A 23,521-nucleotide genomic window follows, 5' to 3' on the forward strand; every position below is an offset into this window, starting at 1 on the left:
GACTCATACACATATATTGTGACGGTAAACGTCCGGTTTGCGCTACCGTTTCGATCGCACGGCTGCCTGCGAGGGAAGTAAAAAGGGAACTCGGTCCGAAATGGGGCGGTACACGCGCAAAGAAAGAAGGATCAGTCAAGGAGTACCTCTAGAATCAATAGCAGCGTAAGTCAGAGAATAACGCTAATATTAGCAACAGTTAATGTATGCGTTGTTCACACTTTTCCGTTTTGAGGGTGGCACAGCGTAATCAAACATTACCACTCCTCTCCCTGGGCTCCCATAGGTTGGCATAGCCCTTTGTCTTTCACTCCTTCGCTTTCAAATACTTTGGAGATCCGGAAGTCAAGTTTGCTACGACATCCCTGACGCTCACAGTGAGTCGGAGCCTTTTTCAATCTAAGGCGGCGACCTCCTCGAAAGGAGTACCGATCTTTTCAAAGTTTGACGCTGAAGGAGAGCGGAACTAAAGGCTTGACCCTCGGTTTGGCCGCGACGGGACTCTAGTTGCCCCAACGTCTACCGCGTCGGAAGCACGCAGCATACAAATCTTACGAGATTTGCTTGACCTGGTACCACTACCTCGCAGAGGCCAACCTAAATTGGGATGTCGGAAGAGAGACTCAGCTAGGACAGCCAGAGGAAATTCCTAAGACGATCAACCAGCTAAGCGTCCCCTCCTGGGCTCTCGTTTAAAAACATCCCACCGTGCGTACCTGTATCAAGGAATTGCTCCCACGACTTACAGGTTCATCGCTTCGACGTACCGTGGCACGTCTCCTCATTGCGTTTCAGTCATCCCCGCTCACGCTGGTGGGTATCCGTCATTCGAAAAAAGTTGTTTCCCGGCTTTCGCCCTAATTTCGGATTTCGCTTTCTATGGAATGGCTTTTATGACTCGCTGATACTGATGTTTGCTCTTTCGATTTAATATTTTTGACTTTTGGGTCAGGGGCGGGGTCTCGTCTAGCCGACAAGGTGATTCCCCAGGCAGTTTTCAGTATTCGTGCCAGTCATGCCCTTCATTCTAATCGGATTTCGAAATCAGGCTCAATCGGGTATTCTAACTCGCGTTCGAATTATTGAACGTCAGAATTGAATTCTAAATTTCAATGTACAAAAATTATCTTCAAAATTTAAGCTTTATTAGCATTCTAAAATTAAAAAATTAGATTAGTCATTGTGCGAGTTTTTGTCCTTTGGTTAGGGACCTTGTAAGAGGCGGCGTCTTTCTACTGTAGTTTGTACCTACTTTTCTACGCTTTCTCTTTGGTATAGGTGCTCCTTCCCTGGGCTATATGACTTTTCTAGCAAAGTCGTCAAAGATTTTGTAGATTTTCCTACTAGATACTAGGGCCGTTTCCGGGCAAGGCCATGCGTGGCCCTCCTCTTCAACGGCCTCTATTAATGGCTTTCTTAGTTCCCTTAATACTTCGCAGTTAAAGAGAATATGACTTTCGCTTTCTATTTCTCCACAACTACACAGTTAGTCTTCGTATAATCCTCTTTTATGGAGGTATGACTTAAAAGCACCATGTCCAGTCATGAACTGGATTTGTAGGCTTTGAGTGTTTTGCAAAGAACTGATCGCTGCAATCTTTCTAAAGCAGATTGCTGTGTGATGTTTATCCTTTGCCACCAGCTCGCAGTGGCATATATAACTTTCGATAGTAGGAAGCCATTATATATTTTTTCATAGAATTGAATTTTAGGCCCCAGTTCACTTTTGCTATTTTACTTAGCTCGTAATAGGTGTTGTTGCAGTCGTGAACAACGTTTCGAATGTGTTCTTCCAATTGTGATTCCTAGGTACTTGACTGTTTTGTACGTTCTAATGTTGTCTTTCCCAATTTTGACTGTGGGGCTCCTATTCTCACTTAGTTGGCTTTTTAGCCATATTAGTGCTGACTTTTGTACTGTCAAATTCATTTTGTCGGACTTGCACCTATCCGTCATTATATCAATGATTTCTTAGGCTTGTATTTCAAAATCAATGCGTGTCGTCACCTTAATGATAGGAAGCACATCGTCTGCATAGACCTCGTATCCTGCGTCCCTGATTGCCCGAAGTGGTTTGTCAAAGATGACATTCCAACCTACCGGTCCAAATACTGAACCCTGAGGGCACCCCTTCGTCACTGTTTTTAGTATTTCTTCGAAGTGAGCGTATATGCCCACCTCTCGATCACTGAAGTAACTTTGAAGGAGCTTGTAGATGTTCTTCGGGTAATTTCTTTCTTTCAATTAGGAGAGCAGGCTTGGCCACCGTAAGGCATCGAATGCTCCTGAGACGTCCAGTGGAATAGCGGCTACGTACTTGATCGACGGATCAGATTCTGCCTCTTCTACAATTTCATATAGTCTTCTAATGGCATCCTCTGTGGATCTATTTGCCTTAAAGCCAAATTGATCCTCCGAAGACCAGTCCAAGCTATTTAGAATGATGGATGTTCTTTGAATCACATGCCTCTCGAGTGTCTTCCCAGCTATGGGGAGTAGACATACGGGTCTATATGATTTAATCTCGTTCTCGAGTTTTTCAACCCCTTTGAGCAACGTGATTAGCATTCCACTTTTCCATCTTTTGGGGAACACTCCGCATTTTAAGCAGGCGTTGAAAAGTCGCGTCAGTTCTTGGTGTAATGGTTTTGAATTAACAAGCATTTCTGACTCTATTCTATCTTTGCCTGGTAATTTCCGTGCCTTGTTCGCTTTAAGGGCCATTTCAAATTCCCTTGTTAGGAAAGGCGTTACGTCACCGGTTACTGGAACCTCCCGCATATCTCTGTGAATTTTTGCATGTGCATCATTTTCGCAGTTTGGGTCGTCATCAGGCATTAGTCCTTCTAGTAGAGGCATGGTTGTTTCTTTCCAGTCTTTTGTTTCTGAACCATTACGGTTAACCGTGCACGTCGTTTTTGAGATTTTGATTTTATTGGATGCTCATTTGTATGGATACGCCCAAGCATTCTTGTTGCTTTCAATAGTGCAGAAATCTCGCCAGCTTTTGCTTTTGGCTCTTAATAGCCGTTGCATATTCAGAATTCATTTGACTCAATTTTTCAAGTGATCTCGAGAGGGCATTCCTTTGCTTTCTATTCAGTCCTTCCTTGTCTTTCAGAGCGACGATTTTGTGTTGTCTTGGTATCGCTCGCTTCTTACTTCGCAAGTCAGGATTCCACGGAGGTTGAGAGCGCGTTCTTCTCATTTTTAATGGAATAGAGTCCTTTGCTGCCCTTTTTAGAACCTCTTCGAATTTAGAAACATATGTTTCAATGTCTTCAGAGGTTCTTAAAGGGAGTTTAGCTAGGTTCTCCTTCTCGAATTTACAAAGTCTCCCGAATTTCTCCCAATCAGCTTTTCTCATATTGAACCTTGGTTCTAATGTTTCTCCGGTTCGTATGAGTCTGGCTGGTTATGAGGCAAAATCCAGTTCGATCACTATGGGCCTGTGGTCACTGGTGGTCCATTCTTTCACCGCCCAGCTAGCCAAGAGGTTTGACAGGTTTGACGTGTGTAAAGTTACATCGATATCAGTCTCGCCCCTCGTGCTACGGCACGTTGGAAGTTGGCCCCTCCTATTGGTCACTATAAGCCCGTATGTAATCTATGTAATCTTCAATGACTATTCCATTCTTATTCTGTTTATTAGACCAGATCTTTGACTTGGCGTTTGCATCCATTCCAACTAAGACTCTTTTGCCTTTCAATTGCTTCAGAGTCTTATTTAGTTTGTCAAGATAGGTCTTCCTGCTGTGGCTGAAGTGGCAATAGACGCTTATGAAATAAATTTCACCAAAGGCTCCAACTACCTGTGCACAGACGCAGTAGGAGTCACACAGATTAGAAATCTTGGTAGCTGTGACCTTGTGCGGATTGTAGAGCATCGCAGCTTGAATCGTTTCGCCTTTTCCGGCTCCGTAAATGGCCGCGATACTACTTATACCTGAAATCGCGTTATTCCAGTGGTATGGTTCTTGCACTAGTGCTACCTGTATGTCAAGATTTCTGTCTGGCATGATCTCTCCGAGCTCATCGTTGGCTACTTACCTTTTGTTGAGGTTCAATTGTATCATTCTCAGTTTCTGGCCCAGTTCAGGGTTTTGTTGTGCGTTCAAATTAAACCTCTTAATGGTGGGCAATCATCTTTGCTTTCGCCTAAATCGGTTAGTTGCGAAGGAAACTGAGTTGACGCCGGAGTGTTAGAGCAATGCTCTGATTTCTCAACAGTCGCCTCGTGCATACCTTTCCTCGCCTTTCTATACGTAGAATGGTTGACCATATCGCTTTCGAGGTACAACGCAATGTCTAGTTACATTTTATCTCCTTGGAATCGCTTGTGGCGTTTCTGGAGTGGGGCGTTCGATTATTAGTTTCAGCGTGTTAACGTGTGCGTTCAAATTAAGCGAGTAGCGTTTGAGTGCCAGCAGTGAGTGAGTGAGTGAGTCTGTGTGAGTTGACTTAAGCTTCGTTACCTTATCGAGTTTCCCCATGGTTCTAATTATCGAGAGTTACTCGGCCCAATAGTCTGTTCTCTCGCACAATGGTGTCGAGCCTTACTCCAAGAGCTCGAGGCAAATAACTTTGGGTGGCTGCTATTACCACAGCCGTGACACTTTACCCACAGTAGTGGCACCTACCGATTGCCAGTCGATAGGGAGTAATTTGTTATCTACCCGAATTATATTCGGATTGCCGGGACCATTGGTCCTCCGTAACTAGCTCCCAGAGCGATCTCCCATACTCTAAGAGGGAGCGTGGTACCACAATCCCGAGAGATTTCCCCTCAAGTGACTCCCGGATTTTGGCTTTTCTGGGCTCGATTTGAGCTCTTGGGGTGTGGTAGACTCCGCGTTGAGTGTTTGGGCATTTACAGGCCGTACCTCACCACGTGTTGTTATGGTCCGTGTTGTTTACAAGGGTGGTCCGATAAGTACTTAGCCTACAAAAGAAAAACGAAAATTTTGGAAAAGTGGCGTTTTATTTTTCAACATAGTCTCCTTTTAGTTCGATACACTTGGCCCAGTGATGCTCTAATTTCTTTAAACCGTCTGAAAAATACGTTTCCTCGAGGTCTGAGAAGTAGGCTTCCGTGGCAGCGATTACCTCCTCAAATATTCGACTTAAATTTCTACTCGGCGAGTGACTTTTTCAAGTTTGAAAACAAAAAGAAGTCGCACGGGGCTAAATCTGGAGAATACGGTGGATGGGGCAGCAGTTCGTAGCCTAATTCGACCAATTTGGCTATGGCGACGGCGGAAGTGTGACCCGGTGCGTTGTCATGGTGGAAGAGCACTTTTTTCTTCGCCAAATGGGGCCATTTTTTCTGCAATTCGACGTCGAATCGGCCCAATAATTCGGCATAGTACAGCCCTGTGACCGTTTTGCCCCTCTCCAGGTAGTCGATATAGATCATACCTTATGATTCCCAGAAAACGGTGCCCATCACCTTTCCGGCCGATGGGGCAATCTTCCCCTTCTTCGAACACTTTCGCCGGGTAAAGTTTTGACTGTTCCTTGTTCTCTGGTGTATATCATTGGATCCATGTTTCGTCGACTGTCACGAAACGACGCAGAAGCTCCTTCGGATTACGTTTAAACAGCGTCAGACATTGTTCTGAAGTTGTCTCACGGTTGCGCTTGTTGTCCGGAGTGAGCAAACGCAGCACCCATCGCGCCGACAGCTTTCTCATGCCCAAAATTTCATGCAGGACATGACCCACGCGGTCTTTTGAGATGCCTACGATCTTAGCTATCTCGCGCACCTTCAATCGTCGATCTGCCAATACGAGATCGTAAATTTTTGTCACGTTATCCTCCGTGGTAGCCGTTTTCGGAGCACCTGGACGTGACTCTTCAAAAATCGACGTGCGACCAGTTTGAAACTCGTTAAACCAATTTTTGACTGTCGCTATCGAAGGAGAATAGTCACCGTACACAGCATCCAAGCGCTTTTTGATTTCGCTGCGCGATTTCCCTTGCAAAAACAAGAATAGAATCACCGACCGATACTTCTCTTTTTCCATTTTTCAAAAACTAACGGACACACTTACTTTCTCACGCTCTCAAAAATAAACTATAACTCTGATCCGGCTGAAATCTTGACAGTAACCATCGAGGAGGTTGTACTACGTGATAGAATATTTCTTTTTCGAGAGTCGCGCCATCGGGCGGTGAGGCTAAGTACTTATTGGACCACCCTCGTATAGTTTGTTTGGTCGGTTGGCCTATTGCCCTAGGGGCAAACGTTGTGTGTTTTGCCTACTGTTTCTTTACAGAGACAGCGTTTTCAGCCCTACCACGTGAAGGTACATACATCCGCACTTATGATTGCAAGTCTTCGTTTAAATACACATTGCATTACGGGTTGACTGGCATTAGCTGCTTGTCGAGGGCAATCGGTGACGCATTTTGTACATCAGCATTTGCATTTGCATATGCCCGTACAGAAAAGAGATGTTTACGACATCCTCTCCCAAAACAACGAATTATTTGTTTGAGAAATCTCCATTCTCTGTTGAGGAAGACAATTATTATCCGCCGCTTTAACAAAAAGATTTTTGCATAAAGTGACCTGGTCAGCCTCGCGGCTGGCCATATGGTGCACTATGTGCATCATCTATGTTTTTGCTAAGCGGATTATAATCAAGCTTCCTGAGAGCGTCATGATTGCAACCGCCTAACATCAGCAACAGCGTGAGTGCGTGCGAGAGCTGTATCCGGAGATCAAAGAATGCGGATTAACGAACTCGTGGACTGCTAATAATTTGTTGTTGCTGCTGTCGCTTTGGGATAGCTAGTACGCCGTCGTAGGCCGGTCTCGAAGTTCGCCAAGTCGGTCCGACGAAAGCAGCAGGGCGATTGAGGAGGCCTCGTTTTCAGTGTGGAAAAGCGGCACCCTGAGCCACGTGTCTAGAAACGATAACGAATTGCTCCCCCTGATAGCGCGACTAGTCATAAGGTAAGCTGGCCAGCTTCGCGTTATGATTTTTGTTAAACATCCGCTCGTAATATCTTAACTCTCCCCTCGCGTCTGCGACCATAAACAAACCGGTAGCGAGCGAGCGTACGAGTGAATTAAATGCGCGGTGTTGAGTAAATGGCGGCACATGACGCTATCACACATTTAGAATAAATGCTCTCGCGCGGGCCAAGTCTTTGTAAGAATAGGTGAAATGAACGATTCTGTGTTACCCAATCGATAATCTAGTTTCGTTTCTTTTATTAGTTAATTGGTTGACTGATACCCGTCCTTCCCTATTCCTTGGTTAGTTAAGAAAATTGAATATTTCGTTCTCATCGCGCGCATTCCGGTACGACTGCGCATAAAGTGAGACAAAGGAATTAACCCATTAACGCCGAAAAAGCCAAAATTCTTAACTTTACTTTGCGTTTATTTTTGAAGTACCTAAACATCAAGAATATGTCTAAAAATAACTTACTTTATGTTTTTGGGGTCGCTCTACAAGATTCTAAAGTCAAAATGATGATTAAATTTCAAGAAAAAAAAATATGGTGACTTTTTTCGAAAAAAGCACTAAAAAATTTGTCGAGAAAAATTAAAAAATTAAATTTTCTATCAAAATAGCATGTTTTTATTCAACAAATTGAGCACAAGTTTGCACAAAAATTTTAAACTTTCGTAATATGACCTATAAAAATGAAAAATTTTAAAATGTACGTCTGAAAATGACGGCTAAGTCGAAATTTCTTTTGTAACCCTTAACTGCTATGTGGGGTAGATTTACCCTAGACAATTTTTAACAATAAATAAAATTTTTTTTTTTCAACAATTTTTTTCAGTGTGTGTAACATTAAAAATTGTTAACCTGAATATTTTTTTTTTGTAGTATAAGGTTTGAAATATACTAGAAAAAATTTTCATAGCAAAATATCTAAAATTCTCTGATGTATTCGATGTTTTTCGGGCTTGGGTAGATTTACCCCACCGAGCAGGTACGTGGCCAAAATGAGGTGTGCAAGTTAAGGGTTAACTTCAGAAGCGTTTTTCTCGAAAACTAAAGACTTTCGCGAAAAATTTCTAGGAAAAAAAATCTTAAAATTGGCCAAGAAATACTCTCAAATTTTTTCAGAATTTGAGAGATATTTTTGAAAAATTGGATTGTCCGGATTTTCCAAAAAGTCGAAAATTATCTCAAAAGAATCTGAAAAAGCTTGAGTATTTCTTGGCCAATTTTAAGACTTTTTTGTTCCTAGAAATTCTTCGCGAAAGTCTTTAGCTTTCGAGAAAAACTCTTCTAAAGTTAAAAAAGAAATTTCTACTTAGCCGTCATTTTGAGACGTACATTTTAAAATTTTTTATTTTTATAGGTCATATTACGAAAGTTTGAAATTTTTGTGCAAACTCGTACTCAATTTGTTGAATAAAAACATGCTATTTTGATAGAAGATTTAATTTTTTAATTTTTCTCGACAAATTTTTTAGTGCTTTTTTCGAAAAAAGTCACCATATTTTTTTTTCTTGAAATTTAATCATCATTTTTCATGATTTAGAATCTTGTAGAGCGACCCCAAAAATATAAAGTAAGTCATTTTTAGATATTGTAACGGGGTGGGTGCTCCGTCTCTATTTATGCGCGCGGTCGCATCGAAGAGCGCGCGGGATTGTCGAAATGTTCAAACTCGTCAACCGGGGAGCAGGAGGGAACGGGAGTCAGTCAACCAACCTTCTACCGGCGAGAAATAATAATATCAAAATTATAATCAGTATCACATGCGAGTTAGTTTATTTCTCTTTTCTCTACAGTACACTTGGCCCGCGTGTTTATGTTTACAAAGTACGCGCTGCAACGATTACCGAAAATCGTTCGACTCGCGTAGGTTAATAAGCGGCTGAGCGGAATAGCCGCGATCGGTACAAGAGAGAGGGCGCGTAGGGGCAATGATCGGGAGGGGAGAGCTCGGTAGCCAGTACGGCTGTGTTACTCAGTCCGGTGAGATCGTCTCTACGTTTTGTGCGCCAAAGAACTGGACATTGTTTATCGCCAAGTGAGATCCAGGGAGCAAGGGTTAGTGGAAGTGAGTGGAGTGCGGAGTGTGCGTGCGCAGCCACAGCAGCAACAACCACAGCAACAACAACCTCAGCAGCAACACCCACAGCAACAGCAATAACAGCGGCAGTGCAGCGAGCAGGGGAGCAGCAAATCAGCAACTCGCGTATCGGATACGGTTGGCCACCGTATCCTCAACTATCTCGCGGTAGGTGCACCATTTCCGATTTTGTTGTTGTCGTGCGATTCCGCGCAGCGTGCGCGAAGAATTAATTTATAACGTGCGGGCGGTTAGTTCGCGTCGATCGCGATTTTCTCTCTCTCTCCCACCTAGCGTATTGTCAATTGTATTTGCGTGCGCAAGACTCTCGGCGAATCCCCCGTGTATCTATTTTATCGAATAAAGCTTTTTTTTGAGATTCTTAATCGAGTCATTGTTTCGTCTATCCTTTGTCCGGAGGTCGCATTTGTTTACTTTCGATTCGAATAAGCCGGTAGCGTAGCAAGGATCACGCAGAGATCGGTAGAAGCGAATCGCCAACCTAGTTTCCAGCAGCAGCCGCAGGAGCGCTGCCAAGCAGGAGCGACAGCGCCGCCAAGTGGCGAGTTGGGGAACCCAACTCGGATTGACGAGGAGACGCTGCGCAGGCGCACTCCCGGACAAGGTAGGTTGATGTGCTTCGAGCACATAGATAACTAGGCGTCGTTTAGCCATCAAATAGGTACATTCAAGGGAAATTACAGGTTAAACGGCAGCCTGTTACAGCGCACGTCAATAACATGCAGTGTCGGAGCGTTCGCGGCTCTTTGTTCGTCGAGTTAATGCATGCACGCTTCTTACTGAGTACGAGAGATTAGTTATTAGCAATCTTACAAGAAATCGCGATACTAAGCTGGCCAGCTTATCTTATATATCAACGGTCGCAAAGTCAACAAGTGGTAGAAAGCACCCGCACAGCGCACGCTAGTCTCTGGAAATGTTTATCTGCGGGCGAGTTGTCTCACGCTTTTCGGTCTCGCCCTCGATGGCGAAACCCTCCACTCACGCACGTTCACACACACACTCGCTCTTGTTAAACCCAGGCGCAGCTCCTATCTATGGATCAGTTAACTCGTTTCGGTACTGGCCAAAAACTTGGAAAAACTTTTCTTTTATTGCTCACTGCCTAGGCACTCGGATTGCTGATCCTCGACTGGTTCATTTATATTCACGCGCGTTCCGTCCCGTGTCGTGCCGAATTCCCTCGTTACATTTTCCCCAACCAGTAGGTGCTACCCTCGCAGGCAGCCGCATGGTTGGGCTGCTAGCGCTAATAGGATGTTTACCGTCACAATATATTCTTGATGTTTAAGTACTTCAAAAATAAACGCAAAGTAAAGTTAAGATTTTTGGCTTTTTCGGCGTTAATGGGTTAACACGGATTTTTACCTCGTTGCGATATATATATATACATATAATTGTTGCTAAACCTATATACCATTTAATTTTAGAGTTGAAGGTCATTAATTGTAACAGAAACATCATCTGAATAAAGAATAATTGCCTGAATTATATACGTATTTAAGAGTATTGGAAAAAATAACTGATTTGCTAAATCAAATAAAACAATAAGTATCAAATTATAACTACCATAATTTAAGTTTTATCAGTGACGATTAGATCTTATTGTACTGAAAATTAAATTTTTAGGCTATCATCTGACAAATATATTAATTTTTTTAAATTCAACAATGATTTTAATTTCCATCAGCTGGATGCTTGTTATTGAGAACACAATTATCCTAAACGTTAATGAATAAATACTTATAATTAATTATTTAAAGTAATTATATATAACATATTTACTATTTCTAAATTAATACAAATTGTTACATGTCTATTTTACAGTCCATCAAGATGAATCTGATCCAGCACCAAATTCGTCTAATGTAAATTCAAATATTAGATTGACTGGTAATACATTTTTTGGACCTGACTTCAATATTGAAGAGTATCAATCAGTTTCTGAGAATGCTTCAAACGATGCAATAAATTCACCTAGAACTCCGAAGACACCCAGCAGCGGTGTTATGAGTGTTGTAAAAGATAATGAACGTGGCCACAGAAAAATTCTAGAACAGAGAAGACAACTAGTTATGCAGCTTTTTCAAGATCATGGATATTTCCCGACAACACAAGCAACATCTGCATTTCAAGCTAGATATTCGGATGTATTTCCAAATAAGACAAGTTTACAACTTAAAATACGTGAAGTACGACAAAAATTGAAAGCTAACACTACACCTGTCAGTGCTGGCAGCTTGAACAGTCCACAAGCGACATACGATATACCGACAACTAACAGTGGTAAGTATATTAAATATTTGTGTGTCTGTGTATGTGTGTGTTTGTTATATTTAAAAATTGAATTTATTTATACGTTTACATGAAGACATTTCTTAGTGGAGCTCTGCCCTGCTCCTACTCGCTTGGATCACCCATTCCCGAATACAAAATAACTATAAATTATAAGTTGAAAGATGAACTTAAAATTAGTCAACTTCACATTAATCTTATATAAAATTATGAAGAAAAATTAATTTGAGGCCTCTTAATGAACATGTAACAGTTTTCAATATTTATTCAGTAACTATCAGAATCCAACTGTAGGAATGCCGAACATAATATATATATATATATATATATATATATATATAACAAAATCAGAAAGTTTATGACATTCACTGAGCAAATGCAATATTAAGTTGCAATTGTTATTCCATTTCGTTACAATGAAAGTCAGTTAAATTCTTTTACAAAATATTGTTTTACTACTTAAAATAATAACTAGAGATATAATTAATTTAAACAGAGCTATTATAATATTATTATAAGGTATTATATAATATTATTATAGCTATTATTATAAGGCTTATTGTGTACATGCTTGAAGTTAACGGATAATGGTTTTGTCCCCATCTCTGGATAAGGCCTGAAAATTATCTAAAATTGAAGAATCTTTCTATTTAGATTAATTTTCTCAGCTTACTATGTTGATCAAATAATTTGATTTAATTTTATTTTCTTTCTAAAAATTATACAGGACTATAATGTTACATCTGAATGGAACAATAATTAATAAGATAACACAGAACCACAAAATGCAACTTGAATATAACAAAAAAATAAATCGGATATTCCCATATATTTTGGCACGCTGAATCTGAATCTGATCTTCGTTTGTCTTTATGATATCAGGTTCAAGAGCATTTGAAAGTCAAATTTTTTAAAGTGCGTACAATTAAACTTTTGATTCTAGATTTAGAAAATGTGGAAAATGTTACGTCCAGATATACATTTTTTATTGTTTATATGAATCCACAAGGTGATCTGAAGGTCAAATCTTGTGATTACTGTACAGGCAAAACAAAAAAGTGTTCTTTTATATATTTTGACGAGCTAAAACTAAATCTATTGTTATTTTGACCTTATCACCTCAGTTTCAAGTTCATTTGAAGGTTATGCAGAACTTTCAAGTAAAAAGTAGCAATTAATATATCCCCATATATTTTGAACATTAACCAAATCTAATCTTCGTTTGACTTTATTATTTTAGATTCAAGTTCATCTGAAGGTCATTTACAATAGAAGCGTCATCATGATCACAGGTTCTAATAAAGTGGAATGTTTGTTAACAAGTGGTCATTGGAAAAAGGAATATGCATATACGAGTACAAGATACTCAAAAAGTAAATGTTCACTGTGAAATAATTCTATATATTCATATTATATAGTAAGTTGAATACAGATATATTTGACTTATAACTAATGGTTTACGAATGGACAAATATAAAGATTTATCAAGAAAAAATGTAATATGAGAATATTTAATATACAACTTATATTATTTAAGAGTGGCGTACTTTTTTTGTTGCAAAATTTTGGACGGATAGCCTTTCTTTGATGTTTTTTTGGAACATCTCTCTTCAAGCCTTAACAATAGTCGGATAACATATTCCCATTTCAAATATCTTAATATCTGTTCTTAACGTCTTTTAAATCTTGATGTAATTTCTGGACTTTTTCTTCACTGAAATGCCCGAGAATTTCTGGAAAATGCTTTACATGAGAGTTCAAGAAATGAAGTTTGAAATTATTCATGAAGCAATCGCTATCTTTGAATACAAATACTGTTTTTACTACAAAGTTGTCATAATTTGTATCCTTTTTATTTTCTTAAAACTTCTCAGTCCCTTCTTTGAAACTCCGCCATGAACATCAGTTAAAACCATAAGATTTCGAAACTGGTTTTTGGAATCAGTTGTTGGAACTTGGTTCTAAATTCACTCGAAAAAGCCACATTTTTTGTACATAGTGCTGAGTGTGAGTCCATCAGTCTCATTCGCATTAAAACCACGGATATTTAATATTTTACCGTTTTGTCGTCTTAATATAATGGATATAATTTTCAGATTTCCACACAATAACTAGTTGTGCTTATTATATAGTTATACAATTTTGTTAATACAAATTTAAGATTTGTATAACTTTTCTTAAAAATAGTATAATGTGCTAGCGCTTCGAGAAGATATGGGTAAATCTCCGAAGTTGTTGATTTTTTTATCTTTTAAGTTAAAACGTTTACAAAGAAAAATATCTTTAATCAATAAAAAAAGTTAATACAGGCGGTCGGAAGGAGGGAGAGAGCACGCTGAGTGAACGGATAGAGAGAGAGAGAGAGTAAACCATCAAGCCGGTACTTACAATACGGTTGCCTGAACTCTTGGTACGCCGAGGATTTCTTTTACAGTTTGCGTTGACGCGTACGCGTGAACAATTGAACACCACGTGCACTATGCAGCTCAGTTTCTCTTTTGATGGTGCCTAGCACAACAATGCTCCACACTACCGGCTGCAGCCCACGTGTTCAAATCGTCCGCAGAACCAGGCGACGTCGCAATTCTTTCCTGAATAGGGACACACTCGAAGGGTGAAGAAAAAGGGCGGCAGGCCACAGTCAAGATCCAAGGAAAGAAGGCCGTTGGAACAAAGGACTCTGTCTACTCACTCGCGTGTGTAGACAGCTACTGCCCGCGCCGCGGGCTCAACTACTCGATTTCGTCTTAATGAGACAATCAGTGCGCGCGGTCACTCGCTAAGGCGCGACTATGTTTCTCTCTCTTTCCGCGCCTTGCTGTCGCACATAGAAGTATCCCCGCGTACTCGCATCTCTCTCTCACCTCACTTACCTTATATCAGAACAGAATTGTAATTACATATGGAAATATATATAATAAATGAATATAAATATAATAAATGAATATAAATATAATAAATGAATATAAATATAATAAATGAATATAAATATAATAAATGAATATAAATATAATAAATTCATAAATACATAGGATAGGTTCGGAGAAATATGTTACATTTATTTATCATTACTAGGAAAGGAGAAACATAACGAGTCAGTAATTTCACTCGTTATAGTGTTCAGTAGATTTTCTAACGATTTGATATTCTCTACATTGTAAACAAAGATTGGAGGGGATTTGCTTTTCAACTTATTTGCTTCGTTGTTTTTTTCTTCACTATGATTTTCTTTATTTTCTTTATTTTATTAAAGTATTTCGTACCTGTTGCTTTATTTATTCATGAATTTCAAACTCGTCTGTCACCTCACTTGATTAGCTAATACTATAATTTTTCGGATAGAGAACAGTTTCAACACGTCTACTCATCTCAAGAACCAAACACTAACGTTGCGTACAGCTGAATAAAAAGAGTCGAGAAAGCTAAATAAAAATAAATAAATAAATAAATTGATAAATGTTCATCTAAAAATATTGAAAAGAATTAGTTACAATTATAAGTTGTAACGGGGGTAACACCGTTTAATTATATTTTTATTCGCGCGACTTTGTTAAAAGGGCGAATGTAATTATCTATGCTCAAAACGCAATCCGGAGAGCATGGGGAGACAGGTGTCAGTCAACCAGTAAATCTGTTAATCTATAAGAAAGTGAGTGGAAGCAATAAGAAGCAAGCGAGTCGAAAACACTTGTTAGTAACACGAACAGAACCTTTTATTATCACTCAAATACTACATAAGGTCGGCCCGCGGGTTTGTTTACATCGACGCTCGCTCATCGACAACACGTATTGTCGGGACGCTCGCTGCTCTTTGTTATTGGAGCCGTTATATGCACGCTTCGAATGTCGGAAATTAATTATTAAACATGCAACCGCGATCGCGAGATTAAGCTGGCCAGCTTACCTTAATATCGCAGGCGTACGAAGGTGACACTGACGAGTCGCACAGCGAGAAAATTGTCTTATTGTTTATGTCGCGGATTGCGAGTTCACGCACACGTGGTTTCGCCCTCAATGGCGAAACCTCACACACACTCTCTCGATCTCTTCGCGGGCGACGTTTCTCCGTTGGCTCGGGTCTCTCCCCTTGGTAGTTGAATGGCACCTTGGCGACAGCGATCACTGCTAGCTGGTACTGATCTGGGCGTTCTTCTCTCAATAATTGGCTTTAACGGCACACGGATCGACAATAGCGAAAAGAAAAGCGGGCGAACGTGATGATGGTCAGTGCTTCACTGTCGGTTTCAATCGCGCGCGTTCCGTCTGCTCGCGCGCCGAATTCCTTCGTTACGTTTTTCGTCCCCCCGGTAGGTGCTGCCCTCCCAGGCAGCAATTAGGTTATATTGTTGGCGCTAATCTGACGTTTACCGTCACAAACAAATACAAGTTCAAACAATATTAAAGTTTTTTAATGATAATAATTGTCTAAAATTTAAACAAGATGATAATAACTTAACTGAAATCAATACTATTCTAGCTATGGTATATGGCTTATCAGAAATCCGTAAAGAATACAACAATAATAAAAATAATAATTCTAAAAATAATATTTTCAATGTCATAATTAATAATTTCAATATAATTTGGAATAGTATCATTATATACGAGGTGTGTTCAAAAAGTAACGAGAATTTTTAAATTTCGCGGGTTTGGAGAGTCCGCTTGTATAAAATTTTTTTTTATTATGTTGGTACACATGCCCCTGAAGTACGATAAAATTTTCAGCAATATTCATTGCTTACTTTTTAAGTGGCAGCCGCTAACGTTAGACGTGTTTTTCGAGCTCGGCGATTTTCGTTTGTGAAAAAAAATGGATCAAAGAATTTGTATTAAATTTTGCGTAAAAAATGAAATAAAGTGTAGTAAAGTTTGTCAAATGTTAACAAAGGCATATAGTGAGTCTGCTATGAGTAAAGCAAGGATTTATGAGTGGTATAAGCGTTTCCAAGATGGCCACGAAAACGTTGAAGATGACGAACGACCCGGACGCCCAAGCACATCAACAACCGATGAAAACGTGAAAAAAGTGAAAGAAATGGTAATGAACGATCGCCGAATCACAATCAGAGAAGTCGCTGATGATGTTGGCATATCAGTTGGCTCATGCCATCAAATTTTTTCGAATGTTTTGGGTATGAAACGTGTGGCAGCAAAATTCGTTCCAAAATTGTTGAATTTCGAACAAAAACAGCGGCGAATGGAAGTTGCTCAGGAGTCGCTAAATGAAATCAATAACGATGCAGAACTACTAAAACGTGTTATAACAGGTGACGAAACATGGGTTTACGGATATGATGTCGAAACTAAGGCTCAATCGTCCCAGTGGAGGCATTCTGGATCGCCAAGACCGAAAAAGGCTCGACAAGTGCGGTCGAATGTGAAGGTTATGCTCACTGTGTTCTTCGATTTTAATGGCATAGTGCATTATGAATTCTTGCCACAAGGTCAAACAATCAATAAGCAGTACTACCTACAAGTTCAACGTCGTTTGCGTGAAGCAATCCGAAAAAAACGCCCGGATTTGTGGCAAAACAATTCATGGCTTTTGCACCACGATAATGCGCCTGCTCACACTTCATTGCTTGTTCGTGAATTTTTGGCCAAAAACGAAACTGCAAGGATGCCTCAGCCTCCATATTCGCCAGATATGGCTCCATGTGACTTTTTTCTATTTCCAAAAATAAAGAGAATATTAAAAGGCCGTCGTTTTACAAGCATAGATGACATTAAAAGCGAATCGCTGAAAGAGCTAAAAGCTATTACAAAGATCGAGTTTCAAAAGTGTTTCGAGGATTGGAAAAAGCGTTGGCATAAGTGTATTGTATCCGAAGGGGACTACTTTGAAGGCGACAACATTAATGTAGATGAATAAATAAATATTTTTTTCATAAAACGAAAATTCTCGTTATTTTTTTAACACACCTCGTATTTCATTATTATCATAATTTCTCACTCTTGATTCAACATTACTTTTAAAAAATCTTGCATTATTTTGATAAACAGAAATGTTTTCAATATCAATTTTCTTTTTCTACAAATGAAATCATGTAATTTTTTAATTCTAAACTTTTATCATAGTTGATTCGAACATTATTTTCTCTAAAAACATTTAATCTAATGATTCCAGACTCCACGTTTGAAAATTTTTCGCTTTATTAAATGGAATTTGATTATTATGTTATGTTACGTCTCGCAACGTATTTTTGCAGACGTATTGAAATTCTTCCCATTTCACACGCAATCTCGCAATTTAAAAGCAGACCAAAGTTACGTATACATTCGCAAGAAATTAATCGAAACTAGGACAAGCGAATGCGCACCAGTAACAAGAACTACGTATTCAGCGAATCGTAATGTAATAAACACGTACTACTTTTAATTACGATACTCACCTTAAAAAAATGAGTATAAACAGTTTTCGAATACGTTCCTACGTTTCAGTTTTAAATGCAAGTTTTTTTAAGTAATTCATACGAAGAACTCGGTACTACGCCAATCCAACAATTCGGTGTTACTCCTATTTAAGTTATTAACTTTGTTGCGAACCAAACACGTGAAACCTTCTTATCCTTTTAATAAACGTTGTTCTAAAGTGAGATTTGTCTAAAGTTTATTCGAATATCAGTATAAGAACTCTAACTGGGTCAACTCAAACTAGGATACCTTCTTCAACAAATTTTTTAGGTATAGTAATAAATAATTATTTACTCCACCCACATCGCAACTAATCAGGATTTAATTATCTTTCTTAAGTGAGCCTTACCCATTAGATACATATTGGTACGCGTTGGTTATTAATTTAATAACCAGCTCGTAACAGTCATAATAGCCTACAAAATATTTCTACAATATTTCTGAAAGAAAGTATAATCCCTTTTAATTTTATTAATAGTTCTGAATCTGTTTCAATTCAAGAATCCAAAAATAATTTGCACATGAGGTTGATCGTATCTTGCATAAAAATTAAAGGTATTTTGAATTCAGGTAAGTCTACTTTAATTATTGGTGTTGTATCTACCTCTCGTAAATTCATTGTTGAAATTCTTATCGTTTATTTGTTAAAATAAAATGGTACGCTTCGGTTTGAGTTCCTAATACGTGCATCTAAGAGCCAGTATGCGAGTTTCCATACCATGTTGATTAAATCAGTTGGTATTTCAAGCATTGGTTTTGATGGGAATATTGAGCAGAAATAATAATTCAAGCGAAAACCATGTTACATTTCAGTTTTATTATTATTATTAAAAAAACAAATGAAAAAATGTGCAGAATAAAATCAACGCCCTTGAACGGGGAAAAGCCTGATTAAATTTAATGGCTAAAATAAAATCGCACTTCACAAAATTTTCAAGAAAAACGTAACGCACGCTACAAACGACAATTTTCAACAGAGAGTTTAATTCGCGCCGTCTCTTGAATTTTCTAACAAGGGAACCACTCCAACCCGACCTCACCGATTTAAATGATTTTGGGATATGTTGTAGTATTAAAAAAAAATTAGATACGTGTTTTTTTATCGGCCCATAAGGGCTTTTAAGGGGTGAAATCCACTCTGAAAATCAACCCCTAAAATCATTTTTTTAAATATTTCTCAGCATTAAATGAATATTTTTCAGTAAACTCAACGTTAAAAAATTTCTTATAAACAGGCGCTTTTAAGGACATAACATTTATACCGAAGGGTTGCAACCCCCTTTTTAATAGGAGTAAATACACTATTTTTTGGACTGTTTTACGACATGTAATATAGTAAATCAGCTCGAGCGATTTAAAAATCGCACTGATAATGAGAAAATACCAAAATTAAATTGACGTGTTTCGGGATTTAAAAAAACAATGTTCAAGGGGTGTTTCACTCCCTAGAAACCACCCCCCTCAAACTATCAGCAGGTTAATCCACCTAACCCTCGGATAAATAAGTTTAGTCGTTTGTTATTTCTTGAAATACTTTAATCCTATGCATGAGCGAGCAACCTCAACTAACCAACCTGACTTTAACCCACCAAACCCCCATAAACCACCCTTACCCAAACAATGTAGGCTAATAGACCTAACTTTGGGAGAATTGAGTTTATCAGTTGCTTTTTCTTAAAATAATTGATTTCTACACCGTACGTGGGTTATCCCATTTTTTTTGATAAAATATATCTGTAGCTCAAACATAATTTATGACAAATGAAAATATGTTTAATACATTTTATTTTAATAGTACCAAAACGGCGAGAAATACCTCTTAAAAATAAACACGAGAATAACATGAGGTCTAATTATCATTTATAGATCTATACATATATATTTATATTCGTATGTAGATACATAAATATATTTACGTCAGAGCCATCGTACGCAATACTACATATATTTTGATTTTTCATAATAATTTTCATCTTTTTCTTTTTTTTTATTATTGGTAAATTAAAATGTATCATTCAACGAATTCCTTACAGAAATGATAATCATCGAAAAAGTGTTTGAAACACAATGATCTTTTACACCAACCACACCGAATTATAGCAACATTTTTACATGCTTCTACTTCGCAATGTACGAGGTGTGATCAAAAAGTAAGGTGAATTTTGAAATTTAGCGGGCTACGTCCGTTCGATCTTCGACTTTTTTATTTGGTTATGTCGGTACACTCGTCTAGAACATACGTTCCAAAGTTCAGCTTTGTAGTATGTTTGGTTTGTTTGTGAGAGGCATCAAGGTTAGAAGTGTTTTGCGGGCTCCACGATTTGCTGCTGTCTAAAAACATGGATCAAAGAGTTTGCATTAAATTTTGTGTGAAAAATGGAATCAAATGTTTCAAAACACTTAAAATGCTGAAAGTGGCATACGGTGAGTCTACTTTAAGCCAAAAAAATGTTTACAAGTGGTATAAACACTTCCAAGAAGGCCGAGAAGACACCGACGACGAACCTCGTTCTGGACGCCCCAGCACATCAACAACTGATGAGAATGTTGAAGAAGTGAAGAAAATAGTGTTGGGAAATCGTCGAATTACCATTAGAGAAATTACTGATGATATTGGAATCTCATTTGGTTCGTGCCAATCAATTTTGACGAGTGTTTTAGACATGAGACGTGTGTCAGCGAAGTTTGTTCCGAAATTGTTCAATTTCGACCAAAAGAAACGTCGCATGAGCATCGCCCAAGAGCTACTGAATGACGTCAACGATGATCCAGATTTACTCAACAGGGTTATAACAGGTGACGAAACATGGGTATACGGTTATGATGTCGAGACTAAGACTCAATCGTCCCAGTGGAGGCATTCTGGATCACCAAGACCAAAAAAAGCACGCCAAGTTCGATCAAATGTAAAGGTTTTGCTTACAGTTTTCTTTGACTGCAGGGGCGTGGTGCATCATGAGTTCTTGCCACAGGGTAGAACAGTAAATAAGGAATATTACCTGCAAGTTATGCGCAATTTGCGCAAAGCAATCCGCCAGAAACGTTCGAATTTGTGGAAAAATAAAAATTGGCTTTTGCACCATGATAACGCCCCTGCTCACACATCGTTGCTTGTGCGCGAATTTTTGGCTAAAACCAACACAGTAACGATGCCACAGGCACCGTATTCCCCAGATCTGGCCCCCTGTGACTTCTTCTTGTTCCCAAAACTGAAGAGGCCCATGAACGGACGGCGTTTTGCCACGATTGAGGAGATAAAGACGGCATCGAAGGATGAACTAAACAAGATCACAAAAAATTATTTTTTGAAATGCTTTGAGGATTGGAAAAAGCGTTGGCACAAGTGCATTATATCCGAGGGGGATTACTTTGAAGGAGATAAAATAAAAATTGATGAATAAATAAATATTTTTCGAGAAAAATAAAAATTCACCTTACTTTTTGATCACACCTCGTATATTGGAAGAATCTTCAAAACTAAAATCAACAGCGTTATCTGTTTTAGCTGGTTTTTCAGCAATGTAATCGCTTTTATACCAAGTGCATTTAAAAATATTTGTATATCTTGGTGAAGAAAGCTGATTATGGACAAGAGACTGCATTTTTATGATGTTATTTCTTAAATGTAGATTCATTTCATAGTCCATCAAAATTATTTGATCTGATAAACGTCGAACGAAGTTTCTCCAGATACGAAATCCATAAACATCGATTGGTTGGATGTTCCCTGTCGTTCCTGTGGGATTTTTTTTATATTAACAATTTTGTTTGTCGGCATCGTTTCCCTTACAGTTTTATCGCAATGTCCACTCCAAGAGTCGAATAAAAGTACAGATTGAGGTCCAACATTTGGGAAAAAAACTTCTTTCAACCAAATTTTAAAATGATCTAAAATAAAAAAATGTCAAAATGTTTTCATGTCATTCCATTATAATAAACAAAAGTATACTAACTTGTCGTTAATTTTCCAGATTTGGATGTTTCCATATGCACATTTTCTGGTCTAAATAATAAAGATTAATTTAACATCAGCTACAAAAGCATCAGCATTAGTTTGTAGTTCTTCTTTACTTTCTAATGTGTTTTTGGTGATAAATTTATTTATTTTTCTAGATACTATTCTATGAGCTTTTTTAAATTTTAGTAACCAATTTTGAGAAGCCTTAAATCTTATATCTTCATGGCCAACAATTTTTTAAGCTTGCGATGCCCATTTCCGTATATCTCCATCATGCACTATCGTACCAGCTGCGATAGCGGCTTTTAAATTATCAAACGTGTATTGGCAAATTTGCGCAATTTTTTCTCGGTAAGTTCCATTTTTATTAATTGTTTTCACCCAACGTTTAAGTTGACTTATAGATGAAACTTTTTTGAATCTATGTTGTACAGTATCCAGTTTTAAGTTTTTGTTTTTTCCACTCCTCCAAAATTTTACGGCTCTTTCTTTATAATCAAATGTGATTTCTTCATCATCATTTGTGCACTGATTTGTTGATGCAAAATCGGGATCCGGAAAGTGATGTTGAACTTCATCTTCGATTATTTTAGCATCAGTATCTTTATAATCTTCATAAAAATCTGACGTCTCTTCAACAATCATATCAATATCATTAAACTCATACACGGCATCTATTAATATTTCTTTCAACTTTTCTGACAATTTAATTTCTTTGAAATTAATCTCGCTATCTGGTATTTGTAAACTTTGAAAATATGTTAATAATAAATTGACTACGTTCAAAGGATTGATCTTCATGTTTTAATCTAAAACAAAATCAAGATATAAATACTCTTTTTTGCAGTTGAATAATTTTACAAAAGACAAAAGAAAACCTAGTTTATAGATAGAATTCAATCATACGTTTTTAACAGTTATATTTCACATGTTTACAAATCAAAATATTTGAATAAAATTATTTATGATAAATGACATAAATACTTATGTAGTAGACAAAAACTTTTCTTCTTGTTATGTACTATATTTTCGTGTTCAGGAAATTTGTATGTAAATATAGAAATAAGTTTATTTATAAATCCAGCACTATAAAAAAACTTTAACTTTTTAAATACTTGACTTTTCTTCAACTACTATGAGTAATGAAATATGTATCGGATGTCTTATTATCGTAAGGGGCGTAGATTTGATATAACTTTTCTTGTTTGAGCCATTGATAAGACAAAATTGTAAATAAGATAAAGTGTACATGAAAAGTAAAGTACCAATAAAAAGTAAACTAAACCACAAGTGAAAATTGAAAAAAGTAAACAGTTTACAAGTATAGGAATTGAGACTATAATAACTATTTATAACTATTAATATAATCAATTATTTGTTATAATTTCTTTTCTCATTGACAAATTGTAAATGATTAAAAAAGATATAATAACTTATAACGAGCAGCCAGACCCTCGTTATGTCTCTCTCTCCCCATACATAATTATAATTATTCTTATATACAGGGTGGCCCATTTTAAGTGATCCACTCAGATATCTAGATTGGAGTGAGTTTTATCGAAAAAAGTTTCAGACGAAAGTTACTCAACTTTGAGGGGGCCATGTTTCTATGACCTTGGATTTGACCTTGGAGGTCATGTTCAAGGTCATTTCAAGGTCAACTTTGTTTTTTTAAATAGGAACCCCCATTTTTGACCCCGGATTCGGAAAGAGCGGGAAATTTTACGTCCAAACCGGTATTTTTAAATTTTTTTTCATGGCCTTGAGAAGGTCGATTTAAGG

At 37.9% G+C, this 23,521-nt stretch overlaps 1 protein-coding gene across 3 annotated transcripts in view; it reads left to right on the forward strand.

Moving 5' to 3' along the window:
- LOC131672143 (uncharacterized) overlaps positions 1–23,521 on the forward strand; it is a 984,265-nt gene that overhangs the window by 902,682 nt on the left and 58,062 nt on the right. For all 3 annotated transcript variants that reach the window (XM_058949184.1, XM_058949166.1, XM_058949174.1), the window contains one exon: positions 10,900–11,358. In XM_058949184.1, coding sequence (XP_058805167.1) covers positions 10,900–11,358 — 459 coding nt within the window. The remainder of the gene's footprint in view (positions 1–10,899; positions 11,359–23,521) is intronic.

The sequence above is a fragment of the Phymastichus coffea genome, unplaced genomic scaffold (assembly GCF_024137745.1).
Source record: "Phymastichus coffea isolate CEN01 unplaced genomic scaffold, Cenicafe_Pcof_1.1 PCOF00011, whole genome shotgun sequence".
Taxonomy (NCBI): Eukaryota; Metazoa; Arthropoda; class Insecta; order Hymenoptera; family Eulophidae; genus Phymastichus; species Phymastichus coffea.